Genomic DNA, 21,530 nt, shown 5'->3' with positions numbered 1-21,530 from the left:
ACCTTTGCTACTGTGTCCCTTCTTCTAGCAGATCAAGATGATCAGGTGACAGCAGAAACTGCAAGGTTTTTAGTAGGAACAATTAGAATAAAATATTATTTGATTACTGATGTAAACCTCCAAAACATATTTTGTATAGTTAAGTTTTCACCTCTGTCTTCAGTACATTTTGTTTAATTGCTATGGCTGGTGGCTGACGCAAATAAAGATTCTTCTGATCAGCTCCTCTAACCCTGGAGAGAGACCAGCAGGGCTTTGGATAGGGCAGATGAACTACCTTCTAGTTGTTTCCTAGGCCAGTCTTAGGAACACAAGGCAAACCAATTTTCCTGGCTTATCATTGTGTGCAAATGTGGCCACTCTCAAAACAAGAGGCTTGCATTTACTTTGGGCATGATCTGTGTGCCATAAATGGGACCAGGAGGTTGGCTAGATTGTGCCCTAGGCATTTTTACATGTGGTTGGTGGTACCTAAGTGAGTTAGAGCTCTTTGACAAGGCCAAAATCATAGCGATCATTTTTTAAGTGACATTCAATTGTGCATTTAACAATGGCTTTATCTTTTTCCTGCCTCTTCCCTTCTTCCTCTTTTCCCCCACCCCTTTGCTATTTTAATTCTTCAGTTTTGTTCAGACTTTCTGTAGGAGTTATAAACATCTCCTTAGGGAGGTCTGCCTCCCACTCTAAGAACTGATAATCTCCATCTGAATTCCTGGGGAAAGGTAGCATATGCTACAGAGTCTCCTCTGCAATTCCTTTGGGGTTCTTATGCCGTAGATGTCCTTGGTAGTTTTTCCTATGTGCTTTCCTGAAGACTTCATGCTCATTTGTTTTCAGAAGGGAGGACATTCCTTTTTTTTTTTGCTTTTTTTTTTTTTTTTACTAACAGTTTTCATATGCCACCCAATAACTGATATTATTTGGGCAGTTCACAATAAAATGTTAAGCCATAAAGATTAAAACAAACAAACAAACAAAAATCCAAACCAAATAAAGCAAAACCAATGCAAAGCAAGGTTATTTATAAACCAGCAGCAAGATTTTAACACACCTTGGGAAACAAAAACCTCTTCCCTGGTGCCCAAGCATCCATAACGTGTGTGCCAGGTAAATCTGTCTGGGGAAGGTTTTCCATAACCAGGGTGCCAGCACCAAAAAGGCCCTCTGTGTAGTATTCACCTATCACACATTGTTGGGTAGCGTACTGCTGAAGAAGGGCATCTGAAGATCTGGGCACATAGTCCTGTTGTACAGCACCGTCAGAGATGCATGTGTGCATTGGCCTCCCCCTCCCCCAACCCAGACACAAACACACTTAATCTGAAGACAGCCCTGTATCAGGAAGAACTTCCTGACAGTAAGAGCTGTTCGACAGTGGGATTTGCTGCCAAGGAGTGTGGTGGAGTCTCCTTCTTTGGAGGTCTTTAAGCAGAGGCTTGACAACCATATGTCAGGAGTGCTCTGATGGTGTTTCCTGCTTGGCAGGGGGTTGGACTCGATGGCCCTTGTGGTCTCTTCCAACTCTATGATTCTAATGTCTGGTGTATTGTGTATTATGTTCTGTTGGAAGCTGTTCAGAGTGACTGAGGCAACCCAGCCAGATGGGTGGGCTACAAGTGATAAATTATTATTATTATTATGGCCATGGGGCATCACTTGCGCATTGGTTAAACATTTCTTGAATGTGTCAGGGGGCTTCGTAGTCACTCAATGTAGATGTACGGCCCCTCCAGACACACATTTTTAATACGTGCTTGTGGTTTCATGGCGGTTCTACACAATCCCACTTTCAATACTGCTTGTGCCTTCAAATGTTTTGGGGTTGAACACATTAGCTTGTTTCCTATCACCGCGTGTCCCGTAACTTCCTGCTGAAATCCTGCAGCTTGTTATACCACAAATAACCCCACTTGTTTATTTTTTAGCCCTAGCTGCGCTGTATAATGCAAGGGGGCCCCTCCAAACTGCAACCGTGTGGTAACATTGGAAAAGCATTGCAGAACAACTAATAAAACAGAATAATAAGTAATATAAATCCACCATTAATGCACCATTATTGGGTCAATGATGTGCGGCAGAATATACCAGCGAAATATACCAGTATAGAAGAATTGCTATTCTTAAAAACATAAGAAGGGTTTGCTGGATCAGGCCAGTGGCTCAACTAGTCCAGCATTCTGCTCTCACAGCGGCCAACCACATGCCTGTGGGAAATCAGCAAGCAGGATTCAGGTACAAGAGCCCTCTCTCCTCCAGTATTTTCCAGCAACTGGTGGAATGCGGGTGGCGCTGTGGTCTAAACCACTGAGCCTCTTGGGCTTTTGCCAATCAGAAGCTTGGTGGTTCGAATCCACACAACGGGTTGAGCTCCTGTTGCTCTGTCCCAGCTCCTGCCCACCTTGCAGTTTGAAAGCATACCAGTGCAAGTAGATAAATAGGTACCGCTGCAGCGGGAAGGTAAATGGTGTTTCCATGCGCTCTTTCTGTCACGGTGTTCAGTTATGCCAGAAGCAGTTAAGTCATGCTGGCCACATGACCCGGAAAGCTGTCTGCGGACAAACGCCGGCTCCCTCAGCCTGAAAGCGAGATGAGTGCCGCAACCCCATAGTTGCCTTTGACTGGACTTAACCTTCCAGGGGTCCTTTACCTTTTACTTTTTTACCTTTATTCAGAAGCATTGTGTAATGGGAATTGGGGTTGCTTGTGCGTAAACTGCAAACTGCTCCAAGCTGGTCGTATAGCTAAACCTTTCCCCGGTTTGACAGCCCTTACAACGCGACTGTCTTAGTCACTGGCAGAATCCGTTAGTGGGCGTCTCCTAAACTTCCTCCAACATAGAAATTCTTTGACTCCAAGTCTCCTCCTAGATTCTTTGCGCGGAAGCCTTCTGCGCAGCGTGGGCGTGCCAAGCGGAGGTCCTGTGCTCTCTCCGCTGATTTCACTGAAAGAGTTTCGGCGCCTCCCCTCCGCAGTACTCTCAGCCTCTCCTTTCTCCCTGGTGTCCCCTGGATTTCCTTCCCCAGCGGAAGCTCTCTCTCTCTCCTTGCTAGTTCCCTCCCCTGCATCATTGGAGCGTCTTACCTCTCCTCTTGCCTCTGATGGCAGTTCCCTGACACATTGCTATCTCAAATTGTGGAGGCACAGCATAACCGTCACAGCTAGTAGCCATTGATAGTATTCTCCTCCGTGAGTTTGTCTCATCTTCTTTTAAAGCCATTGAGGTTGGGGGCCCTCGCTGCTTCCTGTGGGAGCAAGTGCCATAGTTTAGCTAGGTGCTGCATAATCTTCCTTCCTCTCTGCAACAAGAGCAGCATTCCCTTATTTGTTTAACAATATTTATATGCCACGTGCTCAACAGAAGACCTGCAAGCGGATTACAAAGAATATGAGAAAAGCAAACGTTTAAAAAAGTTAACATTAGAAAGATTAAACATAAATAAAAGCAGCATTTAAAGAAAAGTATACCCATGAAAATTGCATGCTGCTTAGGTAGGCTTGCTGAGACAAATAATGTCTTCCTTAACAGGAAAAGGAAAGTACCTTGGTTGGATGTTACCTGCTAACTCTGTCCCCTCACAAACAATTACATCACTTTTCTTTTCTTTTTTAAAGTATTATAATATTGATAGCATATGTTTGGAGTGGAATCAGAAAGCATTATCTCATCTGGGTTTTGCTGGAGCCAAATGATCATTGATATTGGCCTATAAAAACCAGCTGTAGTACTTCCATGGAAAATTCTAGTATTTTTTTTTAATAAAAAAAAAGTTCCGCTGTCTATGTGGATAAAAATTTATATATTGAGTGACTAGGTGGTGTGTTTTTTTAGGCCAGCGTTATTATGATAAAATGACCAGAGCTGTGTCTTAGTTCATACGAAACTGTCAGGCAGAGATTTAGAGGGTTTTTAAAAAAACACACACACACATAAATAATAAATAAATAAATATGCCTCCCCTCTCTTCATTGCATTCTATTTATACTTTGGACCCATTTTCTGGCATGTTCAAAGATAAACATGGCGACGATAAAAGATTCCATCTTAGGTTTTTGGCAGGAGGTGGCTCCCTACAGGAACTTAGAGAGATTTAATTGGGGTGACTGATTATGGGGCTGTCTGGGAGCTGGGAGGAATCCACTCGCCAGCTCTTGCCGTCTCCTCCTCGATGCATCCAGCAGAGATACCTAGATAAGAACAGAGGCAGCTTTTGTGAGGAAGAAAGTAGGGGTGGAGGAGAAATTCAATTCAGCTCACATTTGCAGGCAAACTTACCTAGTTTTCACCTTCTTGAAACTATATCTGCACACCAAAACTCAGACACCCGTCGAAATTCTCACTTCTCCAGATTCTGTAATGCGGTTCCCAAGCCAAGCAATGTGTACCAAAAATACATAAAAGCCTGTATAAAAATGCATGGATTAGTGAAAAATCACCTGAAGAAATGCATTCGTTAAGGGGAAATGGTTCTGCCAAAATGTTTATGTTGACCAAAACATAAAAAGATGTATACAGTGGTACCTCGGGTTACATACGCTGCAGGTTACAGACTCTGCTAACCCAGAAATAGTACCTCGGGTTAAGAACTTTGCTTCAGGATGAGAACAGAAATTGTGCTCTGGTGGTGTGGCAGCAGCAGGAGGCCCCATTAGCTAAAGTGGTGCTTCAGGTTAAGAACAGTTTCAGGTTAAGAACGGACCTCCGGAACGAATTAAGTACTTAACCTGAGGTACCACTGTATATTGGGAGAAACGAACACTAAAACACTGCTGGATTTTCACAAGGACTTGCTTCTTAAAAATCCGCAAACTGGTGCAGAAACGTAGCAAAGTGAACTAAGGGGGGGGTGAGAAACTGAGCGAAACCAAAATTCACCCATCTCTACAAGAAAACAATTCTCTATTTTAGAGCGGTTGCTGGACTCCAGCTCCCATGAGCCTGAGCCCACACGGCCAATAGTCAGGGATGGTGGGAGTTTGAGTCTAGCAACATCTGAGGGGCTGCAACCCCACCCACCCAAATCCCTCTCCCACAGAGAAAGCGCTGCCCTAACCAGGACTGCTTTGTGTTCTGAGGGGTGTTCCTGACAGCAGCCCAAATGTTAAGGAGCAGCAGCAGGCGGGCGGAATAAATGAGTATTGTACATGCAGGAAGACAGCCTCTTTTGTTGGCTACCTCCTTCCTCCACGGGTACAGTATTTCCTTTTGTTGGCAAATGCAAAGTGATCTGACCCATTCCTTAATTCAGCTGGAACCATGGCCAAACTCTACCTTTAAAAGCTTGTTTTTGTGTGTGTGACCTCCGCCTGGCTCCTTTGATGCCTGCACTGCTCAGGGACAAAATTCACTCAGCGGCAGCAACAAAGAACTTTTAAAAGAGGGTTGGGAAGGATTTTGTTTGTATTAATGAAGTGTAACGTGAGTCAGGGAGGATGCAAGTCCTCCCTCATACCCCACCCCTCTACCCCCACTGGGGAAATATCAGTCCTGCCGTAAACTCAGATTTTGCCCGGGCTGCTAAATTAATGATTCCCTTTGGTCATCCACGAGATCTTATCAGCATTCAGTGAGGAGCTGGGGACAGGCTGGCTCTGCATTCCCAAGTTACTCAAATATCCCTGGTTTTGTTGATGGTAACGTTAATCCATCTGAAATACAGTTGCAGCACAAGGATATAATTCTAATTTCAAGTGATTGTGATGGTGGCACAGCCCCCGTTTATATGATTTTTGAGAAGTGTGCAGGAGTCGTCCCACCAAATCAAAGAAAATGACTAGGGCATGGGTTGGCAAACTAGGGGCCGGATCTGGCCCAGTCGCCTTCTAAATCCGGCCCGTGGACAGTCTGGGAATCAGTGTGTTTTTATGTTTTTACATGAGTGGAATGTGTCCTTTTATTTAAAATGCATCTCTGGGTTATTTATGGGGCATAGGAATTCGTTCATTCTTTCCCCAAAAATATAGTTTGCCCCCCCATAAGATCTGAGGGACAGTGGACCAGCCCCCTGCTGAAAAAGTTTGCTGTCTCCTGGACTAGGGTAATGAATACAGCTGAACTTGAATTGAGCTCATCTCCAGGTACTTTGCCTGCTTCCCTCCTTATTTGTTAGTTTTGGCGCCCACTGCTGGCGGAAAGCAAAACTACTTGCACTCGTTTAATAAAACTCTGCCTAAAAGTCACAATGGTTGATTTGTGCTACGATGGGCACGTAGACATTCTTTAAATTGAAAACAATGGGACACGTGTGCACACATCCCTTTGCTAAAAGCTTGCTGCTGTTGCTCATACATGATACACATGTAGCTCCAGAGGTTTGAGGGACACCAACAGAACACTCTTATACCCATAAGTCACATTGTGTCTAATTTGGGCTTACTTCCAGGTAAGTGTGCAGAAGATTGCAGCCTTAATGACCTGCGCTAATGTGGATTTTGATCACTGGGGCTGCTCTTTTCCTCCATGAATTCCTTCCTAGAAGAGCACTCACTGCATCCATGACAGCCTGGCATCTAAATGTTTGTACGGGAACTGCATCTACAGCCCCTATCATAAACTCCGAACATTGAGATTATAATGCTAAATGCCTTTGTGGCCCATTGGGGACAGTCTCTTCCTGGCCAATGCCATCTTTGTTGGGATTTTGGTTGGAACCAAGGAAAGGGTCAAATCTTACCTCCTAGCTCAGCCCCCCTTTATCTTCTGTTAACTCTCTTGTTCTTCAGCTAACGTGTTTGCATGTGACACGGGTGGCACTGTGGGTTAAACCACAGAGCCTAGGACTTGCCGATCAGAAGGTCAGCAGTTCGAATCCCCGCGACAGGGTGAGCTCCCGTTGCTCAGTCCCTGCTCCTGCCAACCTAGCAGTTTGAAAGCACATCAAAGTGCAAGTAGATAAATAGGTACCGCTCCGGCGGGAAGGTAAACGGCGTTTCCGTGCGCTGCTCTGCTTTGCCAGAAGCGGCTTAGTCATGCTGGCCACATGACCCGGAAGCTGTACTCCAATAAAGCGAGATGAGCACCACAACCCCAGAGTCGGTCACGATAATGGTCAGGGGTCCCTTTACCATTACCTTTTACATTTAGCATCACGGCCAACTTTTGTCTTCACAGCACAGTCCTCTGCATGCTTACTCAGAAGCAAGTCACACTGTTTTCATTGGGGCTGAAGGGCCACGTAAAAGAGGAATACAGCTGCAGCCTTGGTCTCTCTGTTATTTTAAAGCAAAGCAAAACAAGCAAAAACCACCTCAAACAAGGCCTTTCGCCACAAAGTGACTTGTGTCAATGCACAGAATTGTTCAGCCTTCCTTGTATGGTGTTCCTAAATACATTTTGAATCCCTGTGTTACAGGAACATGGTTGAAAAGCAGCTTGGGCATCGTAGAACGAGAAGGAAGCGAGATGACCTGGACTTATATTGCCCCACAGCTGGGATATTGGGTGGCAGCCATGTCTCCCACAAATCCAGGTGAAATGAGAGTTTTCTTTTCTTCATTCCATATATATCTGCACACCATGCTGTGAATGAGCCCGTGTGTTTCACTATAGTATCAGTGCACCCGCCATTTTAATTACCCACAAGGCCCTCCCAGCGTACTACTGCTCTGGGGCATTGTGGGAAGTATGAATGGTGGTCATCTTGTCACTGTCTGGCGTGGGTGGCATCACTCCTGCCGCCTGCAGAAGCACCTACAGGGGACCCCCTCTGAGCAGAGGTGGTTTTAGGATAGCATGATTGGTTCAGCTGCGCTGGGTGCCGGCGCCGCGACAATAATGTAGAATGGGGTGCAAGAGTTGGGGGCACTGAATTGTAGCATCACAGAGGGCGCCACTGAAATTTGAAACTCTGCCCCTATTCCAAGGCAGGGAGGTGTGCACACTTGGACCCAGAACCAGCCTGTCCCTTAAATATGCACTCAAAGGGGAATTGGAAGGCTCTGCATTGGTTGGATTGCTTTTCTTCAGCCTTTTCCACTTTTTCTCTTCTAGGTCCCGTTGTAACCCAGGACATAAGCACTTACCACACAGTGTTTCTTTTGGCTATTCTAGGAGGGATGGCTCTGATACTTCTGGTTTTACTGTGCCTCCTCTTGTACTACTGCAGGTAAAAAAACTCTTTAAGAGTTTTCCGGTAAATTTTCCATCCTACATTCCAAGCATCCATTAAAAAAATGAAACGCAACCTAAAACTGCAATGTAACTACATTGTCCATCTCATACTTCCTAAAAGGGTCTTTGTATACTGAGCATATTACAGCCCATAGCAGTAAGTCAAAATATTGGGACCACAGATGTTTGGGCAGGAGGTCATGTCAAAATGATTTGGGGGCCTCTGGAAGTTTCACAGTTCAACTTAGTCTTGATGTAACCATGGTAAGAGGATATGAAGTCCCTATGGAAGTGTATTGATTTTGCTGCCCTTCTAACTCGACTCACTTCTGTTAGCTTTTCTACTAAAGCTAACTCTCGTACCTTTGAACCACCATCCTTGCAGCATGAATGGGGATTTCTGGCGCAAATGTTTTGCTGTCTCAAAGCCTGCAGGCTGCCAATAGGGAGGAAATTAAGTCTATAATCTCCACTGTGTTTCCTCAGTTTGTGTACAGAGATCATCCCATTTTGCTTTAATACTAGGGGGGAAAGAAACATTCCATCCTGATGAGTGATCCTTTAAATTTTCTCTCTCTTGGCACAGAAGCTCTCAAAAAGAAAAAGAAAAAACCATTAGATCTCTAGGATCACCTTGAGTGAGATAAAAACAAGAACTAAATGATTGGGTATGAACCATCTGAAACTAATTCAGACCAATGTCCCCTAGTTGAGCCAGTAACTGATTAGGTTTGAATAGATTGTGCATTTTGTGCAACCTTCTACTTGCCCATTTCTTAAATTGCTTAAATTTTCTTTCCTCTGTGGTATAAAAAGGGGCACAATGGGGAACTAGGAGTCACACCCGTTTTACAAAAGGCTGGCTTTACAAAAGGGGGTTATCAATTTCATTTAAACCATATGCAGTTATCTTTAGAAAGGGAAGCACTTTGTAATAGCGATCTTGGTCCCAGTTCAGCACTCCACATCCTGATCTCCCCTTACGATCTGTTTAAATTGCTTAAGGTGACAGGCATCGTAGTATAACTGGAGGAGAGGCATCCAAAGCCATCAACTTCATGTCTATTGTTTGCCATTTCATTTTGCAATGGGGGGAAATGGTGCTTTGCCACAAACACTTGCAGATGGTGCAGTGATACGTATACCAGCTGCCATAATAGTCAAGCAAAAGAACACCTTTGGATTTTGGTTCCCTGTTAGGAGCTCTGTTCAGGCATTCTGAATACTACTGCAGTGGTACCTCGGGTTAAGTACTTAATTCGTTCCGGAGGTCTGTTCTTAACCTGAAACTGTTCTTAACCTGAAGCACCACTTTAGCTAATGGGGCCTCCTGCTGCCGGGAGCACCATTTCTGTTCTCATCCTGAAGCAAAGTTCTTAAACCGAGGTACTATTTCTGGGTTAGCGGAGTCTGTAACCTGAAGCGTGTGTAACCTGAAGCGTCTGTAACCCGAGGTACCACTGTACTACTACTACTACTACTAATTTTATTATTTATATCCCGCCCATCTGATTGCATTTCCCCCAGCAACTCTGGGCGGCTTACAACACATAAAACATTGTAACACATCAAACATTTAAAACTTCCCGATACAGGGATGACTTCAGATGTCTTCTAAAAGTCAGGTGTTGACATCTGGTGGGAGAGCATTGCACAGGGCGGGCGCCACTACAGAGAAGGCCCTCTGCCTGGTTCCCTGTAACTTCACTTCTTGCAGTGAGGGAACTGCATGTGATATGCCCCTAGTCAAAATGAGGGCTTCCTTTTCAAAGGGAAGAACAGCAAAGGAAGAAAAAGGATTTCGTTTGAAGGAAGATTTGATTGCCATTATGTATTATTTAATTCCCAGCTCTCCTGAGGACTTTTCAGTGTGGCTTACAAAAGTGCAACAATATCAAAAAACAACAACAACACACCATTAAATACAAAAAGCAGCAGCAATAAATTGTATGTAAAAGCAGCGTTTAAAAGCCATACTACCGCTCTTAACCACTACACCACACTGGCTCTGTTCATATATATACAGTCATACCTTAGAAGTTGAACGGAATCCATTCCAGAAGTCTGTTCAACTTCCAAAATGTTCAAAAACCAAAGTGCGGCTTCTGATACCCCATCGGGCATTCGGCTTCCAAAAATAGTTTGCAAACCGGAACAGTCACTTCCGGTTTTCCATCATTCAGGAACCAAAACATTTGGGAACTAAGCTGTTTGACTTCCAAGGCACGACTGTATATAGAAATAAAATGTACAGGCAAATCCAGCCTCACCTGCCCTACTAAAAAGATGAGCACAAAAATAGGCCACAAATATACAAATTAGGGGCCAAAAGCCTGGGTAAATAAAAATATTTCTGCCTGGCAACCAAAAACAGATAAAGATTGTGATGGGCATGCTTCTCTAGGGAGAACATTCCACAAACAGGGGGCCACCACTAAGAAAACCTGTTCTCTGCAGAGCTGTCAGGTTGGAACCCTGAATAGGAGCATTCACTTAACAAAAGACAGTATCTTGTTGCAGGTGCTAACCATTTTTGTTCTCTTTTTATGATAGGCGAAAGTGTCTGAAGCCACGTCATAAGAAACTGCAGCTGTCCTCAACGCTTAGTGGCGCTAAGAAGGATCAGTCGACCTCTATGTCCCACCTCAACTTAATATTTTCGCGCCGCGAGTCAGAATTTCCTGGCGGGTTGTCCGTTGCCAGCAATGGGCACACAGAGTCCTCCGGCCACAAGGAGCTGATGGGCGCTGTGCGCATGGAGAAAGTGTGTCCGGGGGGAGAAGCAGATATGCACACTCCCATGCTCAAGCACACATACAGCACCTCGCAAGAGTTTAGTTCCCGAGAAGAGTTGCTTTCCCATAAGGAGAAGGATCAGAGCCGTATGTCTCTGGAGAACATGGCCTCTAGCGACACTCTGCGAAAAGACTACCTTAAATCAGTGGATAGCTTTCCTATAAACCCCAGGAAATCTATGGAGGCATCAGAAGGATATGACTCCCCTGACAAGGAAGATCACAGGAGGAGTTACAGTGCAATGTTGACTCGGCCTTTATTTGAGAAGCCAGAGCAGGCCTCCATGAACCATATTTCCACAGGAAGTAAATACAATCTTCAGGAGCAACTGTACCCCATCCCTTCAGCACCCGAAACAGAACTGCTAGACTGCAGGCCCAGTGAATGTATGATGTCTCGCTCTGTTGACCACCTCGAGAGACCCACTTCCTTCCCTCGGCCAGGTCAGCTGGTCTGCTGTAATTCTGTTGATCAGGTTAATGACAGTGTTTACAGAAAAGTATTGCCTACGCTGGTTATTCCAGGCCATTATATGAAACTTCCCGGAGAACATCCTTACATTAGCCAGCCTCTGGTTGTTCCCACCGACCAGCAGATCGACATAGAAAGGCTCCAGGCGGAACTATCGAGCCCTCATTCTCAGCTCTTCCCGCACTCGCAGCAACAGATGCAGCCCCAGCAGCTGGCCGCTCAAGCAATATCTCAGCAGCATTTGCAAGAAGCTGGAGCAAGCGAATGGAGCACCCAGAATGTCTCCATGTCTGAATCTGTATCCATTCCGGCATCGCTCAACGACGCCTCTTTGGCGCAGATGAACAGCGAAGTGCAGCTTCTTACAGAGAAAGCTCTCATGGAGCTAGGAGGAGGCAAGCCTTTACCTCATCCTCGGGCCTGGTTTGTTTCTCTCGACGGGCGCTCCAACGCTCACGTCAGACATTCGTACATCGATCTTCAAAGAGCGGGGAGGAACGGAAGCAACGACGCCAGCTTGGATTCTGGGGTGGACATGAACGAGCCCAAATCCGCCCGGAGGGGAAGGGGAGATCATTTGTCCCTGCACCAATCCCACCTGCAAGTTCAGGTACATCCGCAGAAGGAGCAGAAAGCTCCCGACAGCACAGCTTACACGCAGCTTGTGTATCTGGATGATATGGACCAAAGTGGCAGCGAATGCGGTACAGCCGTTTGCAGTCCGGAAGACAGCACTCTAAGGTGCCTGTTGGAGGCAGGGAGCAGAAGGACAGGCAGCCAGCTGCCCAGTCTGCAGGAGGAGACGCTAAAACGAACAGTGGAAAGTTCACCAGAGCCCTTAACGAGCCCAGAGCACGGAATGACTGTCCATAACGAAGCTGAAGATGATGAAGACGACGAGGATGACGATGACGACGACGATCAAGGAGAAGATAAGAAGAGTCCTTGGCAAAAGCGAGAGGAAAGGCCACTGATGGCGTTCAACCTCAAGTGAGCTGCGGTTCATTCATCTTTTCCCCCACCGACCCAGGGGAGTATTAAAGTTGCCAAATATTTCTTTCGGCGGATGTTCTCAGTTTGTCTGTGGAAGGGGGAAGAAAAAGTCGGCGGGGGGAGAACCCTCAGGGTGGGGGCAATGGAGGAAGTGCAAAGAATTACTGTGCAGATTCAGATAGTTGCTCTAAAGAGGCCGCGCGAGGGACGCTTCCTACGAGAGTGTGACTCTTGATTCCATTTACTTGACATCAGCCATCAAGGACATTTGGACATGTTTGGCATGTGGTATGGCGGATTATGACCTCAGATTTCCCCGAAAAGGGATCTATGTGAAACTTCATTGCGTTTTCTTAAATTCAATTGTATCATGACAGTGCTACTGAAAGGGCATCTTTCATTAGACTTTTTGACACTTGACGTCTACCGATATGCATTATCTCCAAGGAAGGCTATGCATTGCTGCTTTTTAGTAACCTTTTTTTGCGTAAACTATGCTTTTCTTACTTATGTACAAGGTAGTTGTTAAACATTTTATGTCCTTACGATAAGTCTGCTCAGCAACTGATTTTTACCTACACAAAAGCCTGAGTAGAATCTCTTGGTATTTTGAAGAGCCTTTTTTTAACGAAGCCAAACTGAATTTTAAAGTCAGCTGCGATTCCTCTGGTTCCAATCCCCCACTCCCAAGTGCCTTTTTTACAGGAACAATGAACAGCCCCTTCTTTTTGCTAGCGCCTTGAATATTCAGATTTCTTTCTCTTTCTAAAGCTTTACATTTTCTTTTAAGAACTGCATGCCATCTAATGTCTGTGCTGATGGGACTCCTCATTTCACCGCAGTGTGTTCCCTAGTTATGGTGTGTACTGTGGATTCTGTTTAGCAAAGATAGGCTAGAGGACATCTTTGGAAAAATGAAAACCCGAAAGTAGCCAAGAAGATAGTTGCAATGACTGTAAATATGGTGTATATAGGCTGAAGTAACATGGACTATGGACCAAGCAAGTGGACTGAATGTGTGTTTTAGAGAGTTCGGGCAAAAGTTATTATGTACTATCCAAAAGTGCCAGATAAACACTTCTGTGCTTTCTCTATATAAAGCTGCTTGGTTATCCAAAAATTATAATTGAAAAATAAACTTTTTAAAAATTTAGGATTTTTTTTTAAATTCCTCCTTTTAGTTGCAGCATTATTATTATTTACTAGCAATTTGAACTCTACAAAGTGGCTGCTGAGGTTGGTGTGCTTGAATTCTATCACTTAATTCTCATGGAATCTCATGGCCCTCCTTGATTCATCTATGGCAAGGGAGGGGCAATGCCAAACACCCGGCTTTCCATTTGCCACTGTTGCGGAAAACATTGTGGACATAGGAGATAATTGAACACAGAAAGTCCACTGACAGTGATTCAGAGGCCAAAGTACAGCTCTAATGCAGAAGCCCAAATGCAGAAGCAGCCATATAAATCCTGTACATTTCCCCGGGGGCAATTTTAATACCTGTTGTGTTGTTTTTGAAAGAAAATTCAAGGCAATTAAAATTAACATTGCCATCTGTTTTAAATGGCTCCCTAAACTGGGGGGGGGGGGGCAAAGGTGAGTGTATCATTAAAGAACATAATAATTCTTGTGGATTTCACAGATGTTACACAATTTGCTTTGTATATTTTGTTCTAATGCTGTCGACAACAAATATTAAGAAAGCTATTATGCATACACTACTTGAGACCTTTGGGAATGCTTGTATTAAAGAATACATATTTAACGTTCTTGCTATGTTTCAAGGGCAAGGGTGGTCTATGCAGGATTGGAGAGCCATAATGGATGTATTGCAGTATATTAAATAAGAACATAAGATGAGCCTATTGGATCAGGCCAAAGGACAAATTAGCCTAGTGTCCTATTCTCACAGTGGTCAAACATATGCTTATGGGAAGCCTGCAAGCATATTATAATATACATAATTCCTGTAAAAAGAAACTAAAGCTTCATTCATACATGGGGTTTATTACATTCGTTTTACTGGTTATAATGAAAGAGCTTCTGTTCCAATTTGCAATGTTCCTTTTACATTGCAATTACCTATTGCATTACAGAACTTTGGCTTTCTGATTAACTTACCAGAATCCCACGCTAAATTTTAAACATCAGGAAAGAACTGCATATTGGCATACCGCTTCAGACTTCATCGCATGAGCAGCTGAGTTTTAATCATGAAAAACCATGTGAAAATTGCAATGCAAAACTCCTGCAATTTTTTGGAATCAGCATGGACATGAACGGTAGTAAACTTCCTCAAATTCTGCTACATTTCCAGAAGTGGCTTTTACATCATGTGATGAAAGAGAATATAAAATGTAAACATTGAGCAGGTAAGGAAACAAAGGTCTCTGATATGTAGTTACTCTTCTCATCCTGGGGATCAAACAAAGATATTCCGAGAACTTTCTCCAGCTCTTCTCCAAAGTACCTGGTGTAACTTAGATGGCACTTCCTTCAGCCAACTTATTCAAGAATCCCTACACACACCTTGGTAGGGCAAAGGACCCCTGTTTGTGGTATCAAGGAACCTTTGGGATTTGCTTGGGGCAAGCTAGTCTCTCAGAATCCTGCTTTTTTCCCTCATCTCCCTTACTCCACACCTCAGCCGCTGCTCCTCGCTATCCCTCACCGTCATCTTGCAAAAAGAGACACTTTGTGGTTTTGTCCTTCCTAAGAGGTGTTGAAATGCATATTTACTCTGCACCCTGTCCTACAAGCTTCATAGTAGAACATTTATACTAGTGGATGTATACCAGGGGTACCTAAGTCCTAGCCCAGGGACCTGATGTGGCCCCCACAAAACAATTTCATATGACTCTGCAGACCCCTCACGATTTTGGTAGTAAGCATGGCATACACCAAAAAACCCCACAACTATCCCCCTCAACTCTGGGCCACTGCTGTCACAGGGTGGCATTGGTTTCTGCCATGTTCACTGGCGGACCTTGGGCCAGGTCACTGTTGGAAGGACCTTGCAGGATTGTATTCAAAACAAAACGAAGTAACCTAACATTCATCTTTGCTGTGTGAGCTCAGTGGAGAAACAGGGTGGAGTCCAAATGTGAAGAATGTTCTGGGACAAATGTGTTCCTTTGTAATATATTTAATGCAGAGATCTGGTACTTTATAATAATGCAGGTATTTGAATGAATACGACATAATCCTGTCTTCCTAAACTCACCTCCCAACAAAAAAAGAGAGATTACCACATTGGCAAATACAGCTCCTGGAAATGTCAGCTGTACTGGCAAGAAGAGATGAATGGAGTATGTGGCTAGGCCAATAATGAAGATGACTCCCAGAAGACAGCCAGGCCATGCCCAGTAAAGAAAACCCCCAATGTATTTAAAGCAGCTCCCCTGTTAATCACACATAAGTGATGCAATCATTGATTGATTGATTGATTGATTGATGCAATGCCTACAACACCTAAACATTCTGAACTTTGCCTCTCCTTCCTTGCGATGGCATTCTGCTTCTCCAGAGAGCCGTTTGAAAGTGCCACTGTTGTCTTTTTGACCTAGATGCTGGCACAAGGAGCAGTGTTTGAAATTAATTGGGCCAGCAGTCTTTTTGATAGTAACTCTCGGCAATAACCCTCAGTTACCCACCAAGGACCAGGTTATAGCTCAATAAACGGCGGCACCAGCTCCACTGTGCTTTTCGGGAGCTTATTTCTGGCAGTTTTTTAATTTCAAGCAAAGGCTGTTAACGAACAGGATGTAATTAGTGTTTACAAATGAGGCACTTCTCGGGGATAAAACAGCTACCCAAACAAAAGCAATGATCCTAATTTAAGAAATCAAATCTCTTTAACACAGAAACCTGATAACAATAAGAGAGTCACTAAGAGAAGCACGTATTATTTCTTCAAAAGATTCATAGACCGCGTTTCAAACAAAATGCTTCCCAAAGTGATTTACAAACATGTTGTTTACAACAAACTAGAGCTCAATCCAGATAAGATGAGGCACTGTTGGTGGGTGGTTCCCAAGATCAGATGGATGGGAGGTTTGCTTGCTCTTGATGGGTTAGACTTCCTCTGAAGGAGCAGGTATGTAGCTTGGGGATACTTATGGATCCATTGCTGTCACTTGAGGCTCAGCTTTAGCCCAGCTGTGCCCCTATCTGGACAGGGATCGCCTAATTTCTGTTGTCTATGCTCTGATAACATCTAGGTTAGAATACTGTAATGCATTATATGTGGGGCTGCCTCTGAAGACAGTTTAGAAACCTCAGCTGGTGCAAAATTCAGCAAGGCAAGATGGCTTGAGCGTATTACACCAATAATAATAATAATAATAAATTTTATTTATATCCCGCCCTCCCCAGCCAAAGCCGGGCTCAGGGCGGCTAACAACAATAAAACAGTATAAAAGTATAGCATAAACAACACTCTAAAATCATTCATCATAAAATTAATTAATTCAGGCCACTGGCAACCATTGGGCCAGAGCTCCGCGAAGATTGCCAAGGGAGGGAGTCAGGCTGTGCCCTGGCCAAAGGCCTGGTGGAACAGCTCTGTCTTGCAGGCCCTGCGGAAAGATGTCAATCCTGGCCTGACTGCCAATTAGTTTTCAAGCCCAATTAAATGACTCAGTACTGCAATACTTCAAGGACTACCTCTCCTTATGAACCTACCTGGACCCTGCGACCATCATCTGAGACCCTTCTTCATGTGCTGTCTCCATGAGAGGATGGCAATATGAGAAAGGGCCTTTTCTGCAGTGGCTCCCTGTTTGCACAATGCTCTCCCCAGGGAGGCTCACCTTGCCCCTTCATTATTCCTATTTAGGCGCCGGGTGAAAACATTCCTCTTCAACTAGGCCTTTGGCTGATTAGCATTCTATGGCCTTTTAAATGTGTTGGGTTTGGTTTTTTTGTTTTGTTTAGTTCTTGTTTTTGTTACGTATTTTGTATTTTTATGCTGTGAACCACACCATGAGATCTTCGGACGAAGGGCAGTATACAAATTTAATTGATAATAATAATAATGCATACAAGCAAACCATAATATAATTTTAAAATCGGATTAAAAACAGACATGTCACTGCATTTTAACTGTTACAGAATATGACTAAGGTCAGCATAAACTAGCACCAGACTAGCGATTAAAAGCAACTGTCAAAAGGTAGGTCTTCACACCCTATTTAAACATGTTAAGGAATGGACCCTGCCTAACTTTGTGCAGAATTGAATGCCATAATTGTAGGGCCACTGCTGAGAAGGCCCTGTTCCGTGTGCCCACTAACCTAATAGTCTTTGTAGGTGTGCACTTAAGTAGGGTATGTGAAGCAGGGGAAGATTACTGGCTAGCTGCTAGAGGAGAAAAAAACAGTTTATCGTGTGGGCGGTTGGGGAGAGATAGAATGGAGCATCTGCCTAGCCACTGCACAGTTAAATGTTGTAATTTGCTACCGCAAGGTGTGTTGATGGCCAACTTATGTGGCTTTAAAAGCAGACTGGGTAAATCCATTGGCTATCAATGGATGCTGGTCACAGTAGCTGTATTATGTTACCTCCAGGACCAGGTGCCTCTGAATAGCTGCTGAATAGCAGCAGTTGGAGAGGACCAGGGCACTCAGTTCCTGCTTGTGGCCTTCCACTGGGGGGAACAAGATGCTGGAATTTGACAGGCTTTTGCTTAGTGGCTCTTCTTAGTCCAGCCTCATCCTTGTGAATTTTCTCTAAAACGGGTTTAATTTCACACAATGGGTGGAATGTTTTGTCCCCAGTCCAGTGGACCCAGTACACATGCAGATGGCCACATGAAGCCCCATCTGTTAACCATACAGAGCTCAGGATTGGGGACACCACCACCCGTGCAATGGGGTGTCTGCACAGGACTTTCCCCAACATAAAAACCATGGGTAATATTAATATAAATTTATGTCTCATACCCTGCCCATCTGACTGGGTTGCCAACAAAAACACAACAACAAACATTAAAACTTCCCTAAACAGGGCTGCCTTCATATGTCTTCTGGAAGTCAGATAGTTGTTTATTTTCTTGATATCTGAAAGGAGGGCGTTCCACAGGGAGGGTGCCACCACCGAGAAGGCCCTCTGCCTGGTTCCCTGTAACTTCACTTCTTGCAGTGAGGGAACCACCAGAAGGCCCTCAGAGGTGGAGCTCAGTGTCTGGGCTGCATGATGGAAGTGGAGACTCTCCTTCAGGTATACCAGGAACTGAGGCTGTTTAGGGTTTTAAAAATCAGCACCAACACTTTGAGAAAACAGGCAAACACCTCTGCTAAGTTGAAGAGGTGCTGCCACACAGGCATGCATAGCTCCAAAGGAAACAATGTACATTATTCATCCTCCCCACTTCTAGAATGTTTTTTAATTGTGCATATTTATTCATTTAAAAATATGTACATACCTCTTAATCAACAAAAGCATCTGATCCATTTACATAAAACAATAAGGAATATTCCTTTAACCCCGGTAAACCCACACATTAAAAACAAGTCGACATAAAATTTATTAAAATGCAACCAGCAGTTTTAAAACGCATCTAAGTAATAAAATTCCACGTTAAAAATATACAAATTTGCGCAAGCAATATATATATATGTGTGTGTGTGTGTGTGTGTGTGTCTAAAAGCCTACGCAAATTTGTATATTGTATAGGCTCTGTCTTCTCATTCATCATATATATATACCTGATGATGAATATATATATGATGAATGAGAAGACCGAGCCGATAGCGAATATAACATTTATTAACATATAAGCAAAGCCAGGAGTCTTAAAACGCACGTGCCCGTTAACACTACAAATGGGTGCGGGTTCAGCAAACTTCAGGAGCGGATGAGTCGCTTGCGCTCGAGCCAGCCTTGCAATCCTGAGCCCGGAGGATGGAGAGCAGGGAGCGCCTCCCCCGCGTTTCACCTGGTCAGCTGGGGCGGCCGCCCGGCGAAGGGGCGTCTCGCTCCCCGGGCTGCGTCTGGCGACGAGCGAAGGCGGAGCAGCGACGGGGGGAGGCCCGCAGCTAGGGGGAGCTCCTCCGGCCGCCGCCGCCGCCTTGCGCGCCCAAGCTGGTTGCCTTTCATAGGCTTGTGCCGGCGAGTCCCTCCTCCCTCCCTTCCCCCCCCCACCTTCCCCCCGTGATGGCGGAGGACAGCGAGTCCGCCGCCAGCCAGCAGAGCCTCGAGCTGGACGACCAGGACACCTGCGGCATCGACGGCGACAATGAAGAGGAGACGGAGCACTCCAAAGGGTAGGGACGCCACCCTCCTCTGCCCAGCCCGGCGCAGCGGCGCTCGCCTCGCCTGCAGCCCGGCGCCGGAGCCCGGGTGGGCCCGGCCTGGCGAGCGGCAGCGCGGGTGGGTGGCTGGGCGGCCAGCTCCGCCGACGGCTCCCTGCGGCATTGGCGGCGCGCGGCGTGGCCCGGGGAAGGCGGCGGCGGCGGCGGCCCAGGCGGGAGGCAGCGCGCAGGCCACGCGGGTGCCAGCGGCCGCCTCGCGCTCGGCCGCCGCTTTTGTGTGAGGTGGGAAGGCAGAGCGAGCCGCTCCCCTGCGCGCCTTGGGCGGGCGGAGGGGCGCGGGGCCCAGCGGCGGCTTCTGCTGCTCTTGCTGCAGCTGCCGGGTGGCCGCGGAGGAGGCAGTGTGCCAGCCGGGGTCCCTCCACGCGGAGCCGACGCCGCCCTCGCCCGGCCCTCGGCCTGGCATTTGCTGCAGCTGGCGAGCAAGGGAGTCGGCTTGGGAAGGTGGCCTGGCCGCCCTCTGCACTCGCCGCCGCAGCCGCCCCCCTTCCGCGGTTGCCTCTTTCTCTCCCCCCACCTTCCCGCGTGCTTCCTTTGTGGACAGTCTCTCGTGTTTTGCAGCCGTACGTCTGCCGTTCAGAAGGGCGCCGTCAACGTCCCTCAGTGCAGATCGAGTTGGCCCTGGACGCCTTTTATAACACACACATACATACATACATACACACAGAGCTAAATCCGGCTGCAAGGATATGGCCCCTCGCTTGCGCCCCCCACCCCGGGAGAGGGAAGGGCTGTTTGCACCGCTAAAGTGTCTGGGAGTGGTACCAGTCTCTGATGGATTGATGCAGAACCCAGGGATGTGGTCCACCCCATCACCTCCATGGAAATTAGGTTGCAGTGGGTTATCTGTAGCCCTGCTGACATCCCCCATCCCTCAAAGTCTTTCTTGCAGGTAAAGCAAAGGGTGTGTGACTTCTCTAGCCATAAAAAAACCTGTAATCTATAATATATAGGGTTTGGAGGAGGAAACTTGTATCAAAGAGTTTTATGCAGTGTGTGGTTGGTTCTGAAAGCCACAGCTCAGCTCTGATGCAGGTAGAGGTAAAAGCCGGCAAACACATTGAGCATGCACAGAGTGCTTTTTAATATTATGGTTGATTCATCAATCAAGCCCTCATTTAAGTTAAAAGGGCTCAGAGGGCCGAACTTGCAGTCAGGTGTAAGGCACCCAGGGAGATATCTGCTTCAGTGATATTTTCTTTTTGCAAATGTACTTGCTATGCATACATATACTGTACAGCAAGCGGAGTGTCTTGTTCCAGCTGAAAAAATCAATGAGGGGAAAGTAGTTGTTTTCCAAGGTTGATAACTACCTATCATAGGAAATGTGTTGGGTGCTAACTGACTGATTCACTTGTGTCGCTGTGCAGACTCTCCTGAATCTGATAGACAGACTTAGGATCCAATCCTTCCTTCCAGGTATGCAAGTTGGGAGAGGTTAGGATGTGCAATATAATCTTGTCCCATCTCCTCCTACCACTGGCTGAACTTAAGCTGGCATAAATAACTTTTCCTGATGTTTCTGCTTAGGCTGGCTGAGGGACCGCTCATGGAAGTTAAGCCAGTGGAAGCTGCACAGATCCAGAACCAAAAAGGGGCATTTAAAGGGTATGGAAGGGGCATGTTGGAGATACATAGAAGGATAAACAAAGTTACGCTGCCTTCTGACTTCCTCTGTTCCCTGGTCTCGCTCACAGAGCATAGCGTAACTTGCACTACCGAAAATGCAGGTTTCACTAAATTCAGCACCTAGGAGGTCTTTGAAAGGGCAGAAAACAGAGTTAGGATGCAGCTTATCTTCTGTACAGAGAATGTACTGCATATCTGCCTGTTTAGGATTGATCTGGTAGATG

General features: G+C 45.7%; 2 protein-coding genes across 7 annotated transcripts in view; both read left to right on the top strand.

The window, feature by feature from the left end:
- FAM171A1 (family with sequence similarity 171 member A1) overlaps positions 1-13,520 on the top strand; it is an 85,164-nt gene extending 71,644 nt beyond the window's left edge. For all 3 annotated transcript variants that reach the window (XM_082193202.1, XM_082193201.1, XM_082193203.1), the window contains 3 exons: positions 7,350-7,466; positions 7,988-8,102; positions 10,661-13,520. In XM_082193202.1, the coding sequence (XP_082049328.1) occupies positions 7,350-7,466; positions 7,988-8,102; positions 10,661-12,368 (1,940 nt within the window). In that variant the 3' untranslated portion in view covers positions 12,369-13,520. The remainder of the gene's footprint in view (positions 1-7,349; positions 7,467-7,987; positions 8,103-10,660) is intronic.
- A 5,987-nt stretch (positions 13,521-19,507) lies between these two features.
- NMT2 (N-myristoyltransferase 2) overlaps positions 19,508-21,530 on the top strand; it is a 31,208-nt gene continuing 29,185 nt past the window's right edge. For all 4 annotated transcript variants that reach the window (XM_082193222.1, XM_082193221.1, XM_082193220.1 and 1 more), the window contains exon 1: positions 19,508-19,632. In XM_082193222.1, the coding sequence (XP_082049348.1) occupies positions 19,605-19,632 (28 nt within the window). In that variant the 5' untranslated portion in view covers positions 19,508-19,604. The remainder of the gene's footprint in view (positions 19,633-21,530) is intronic.

Source organism: Podarcis vaucheri, assembly GCF_965113315.1.
Source record: "Podarcis vaucheri genome assembly, chromosome: 12".
Classification (NCBI taxonomy): Eukaryota; Metazoa; Chordata; class Lepidosauria; order Squamata; family Lacertidae; genus Podarcis; species Podarcis vaucheri.
This window is presented reverse-complemented; position numbering and strand designations above follow the sequence as displayed.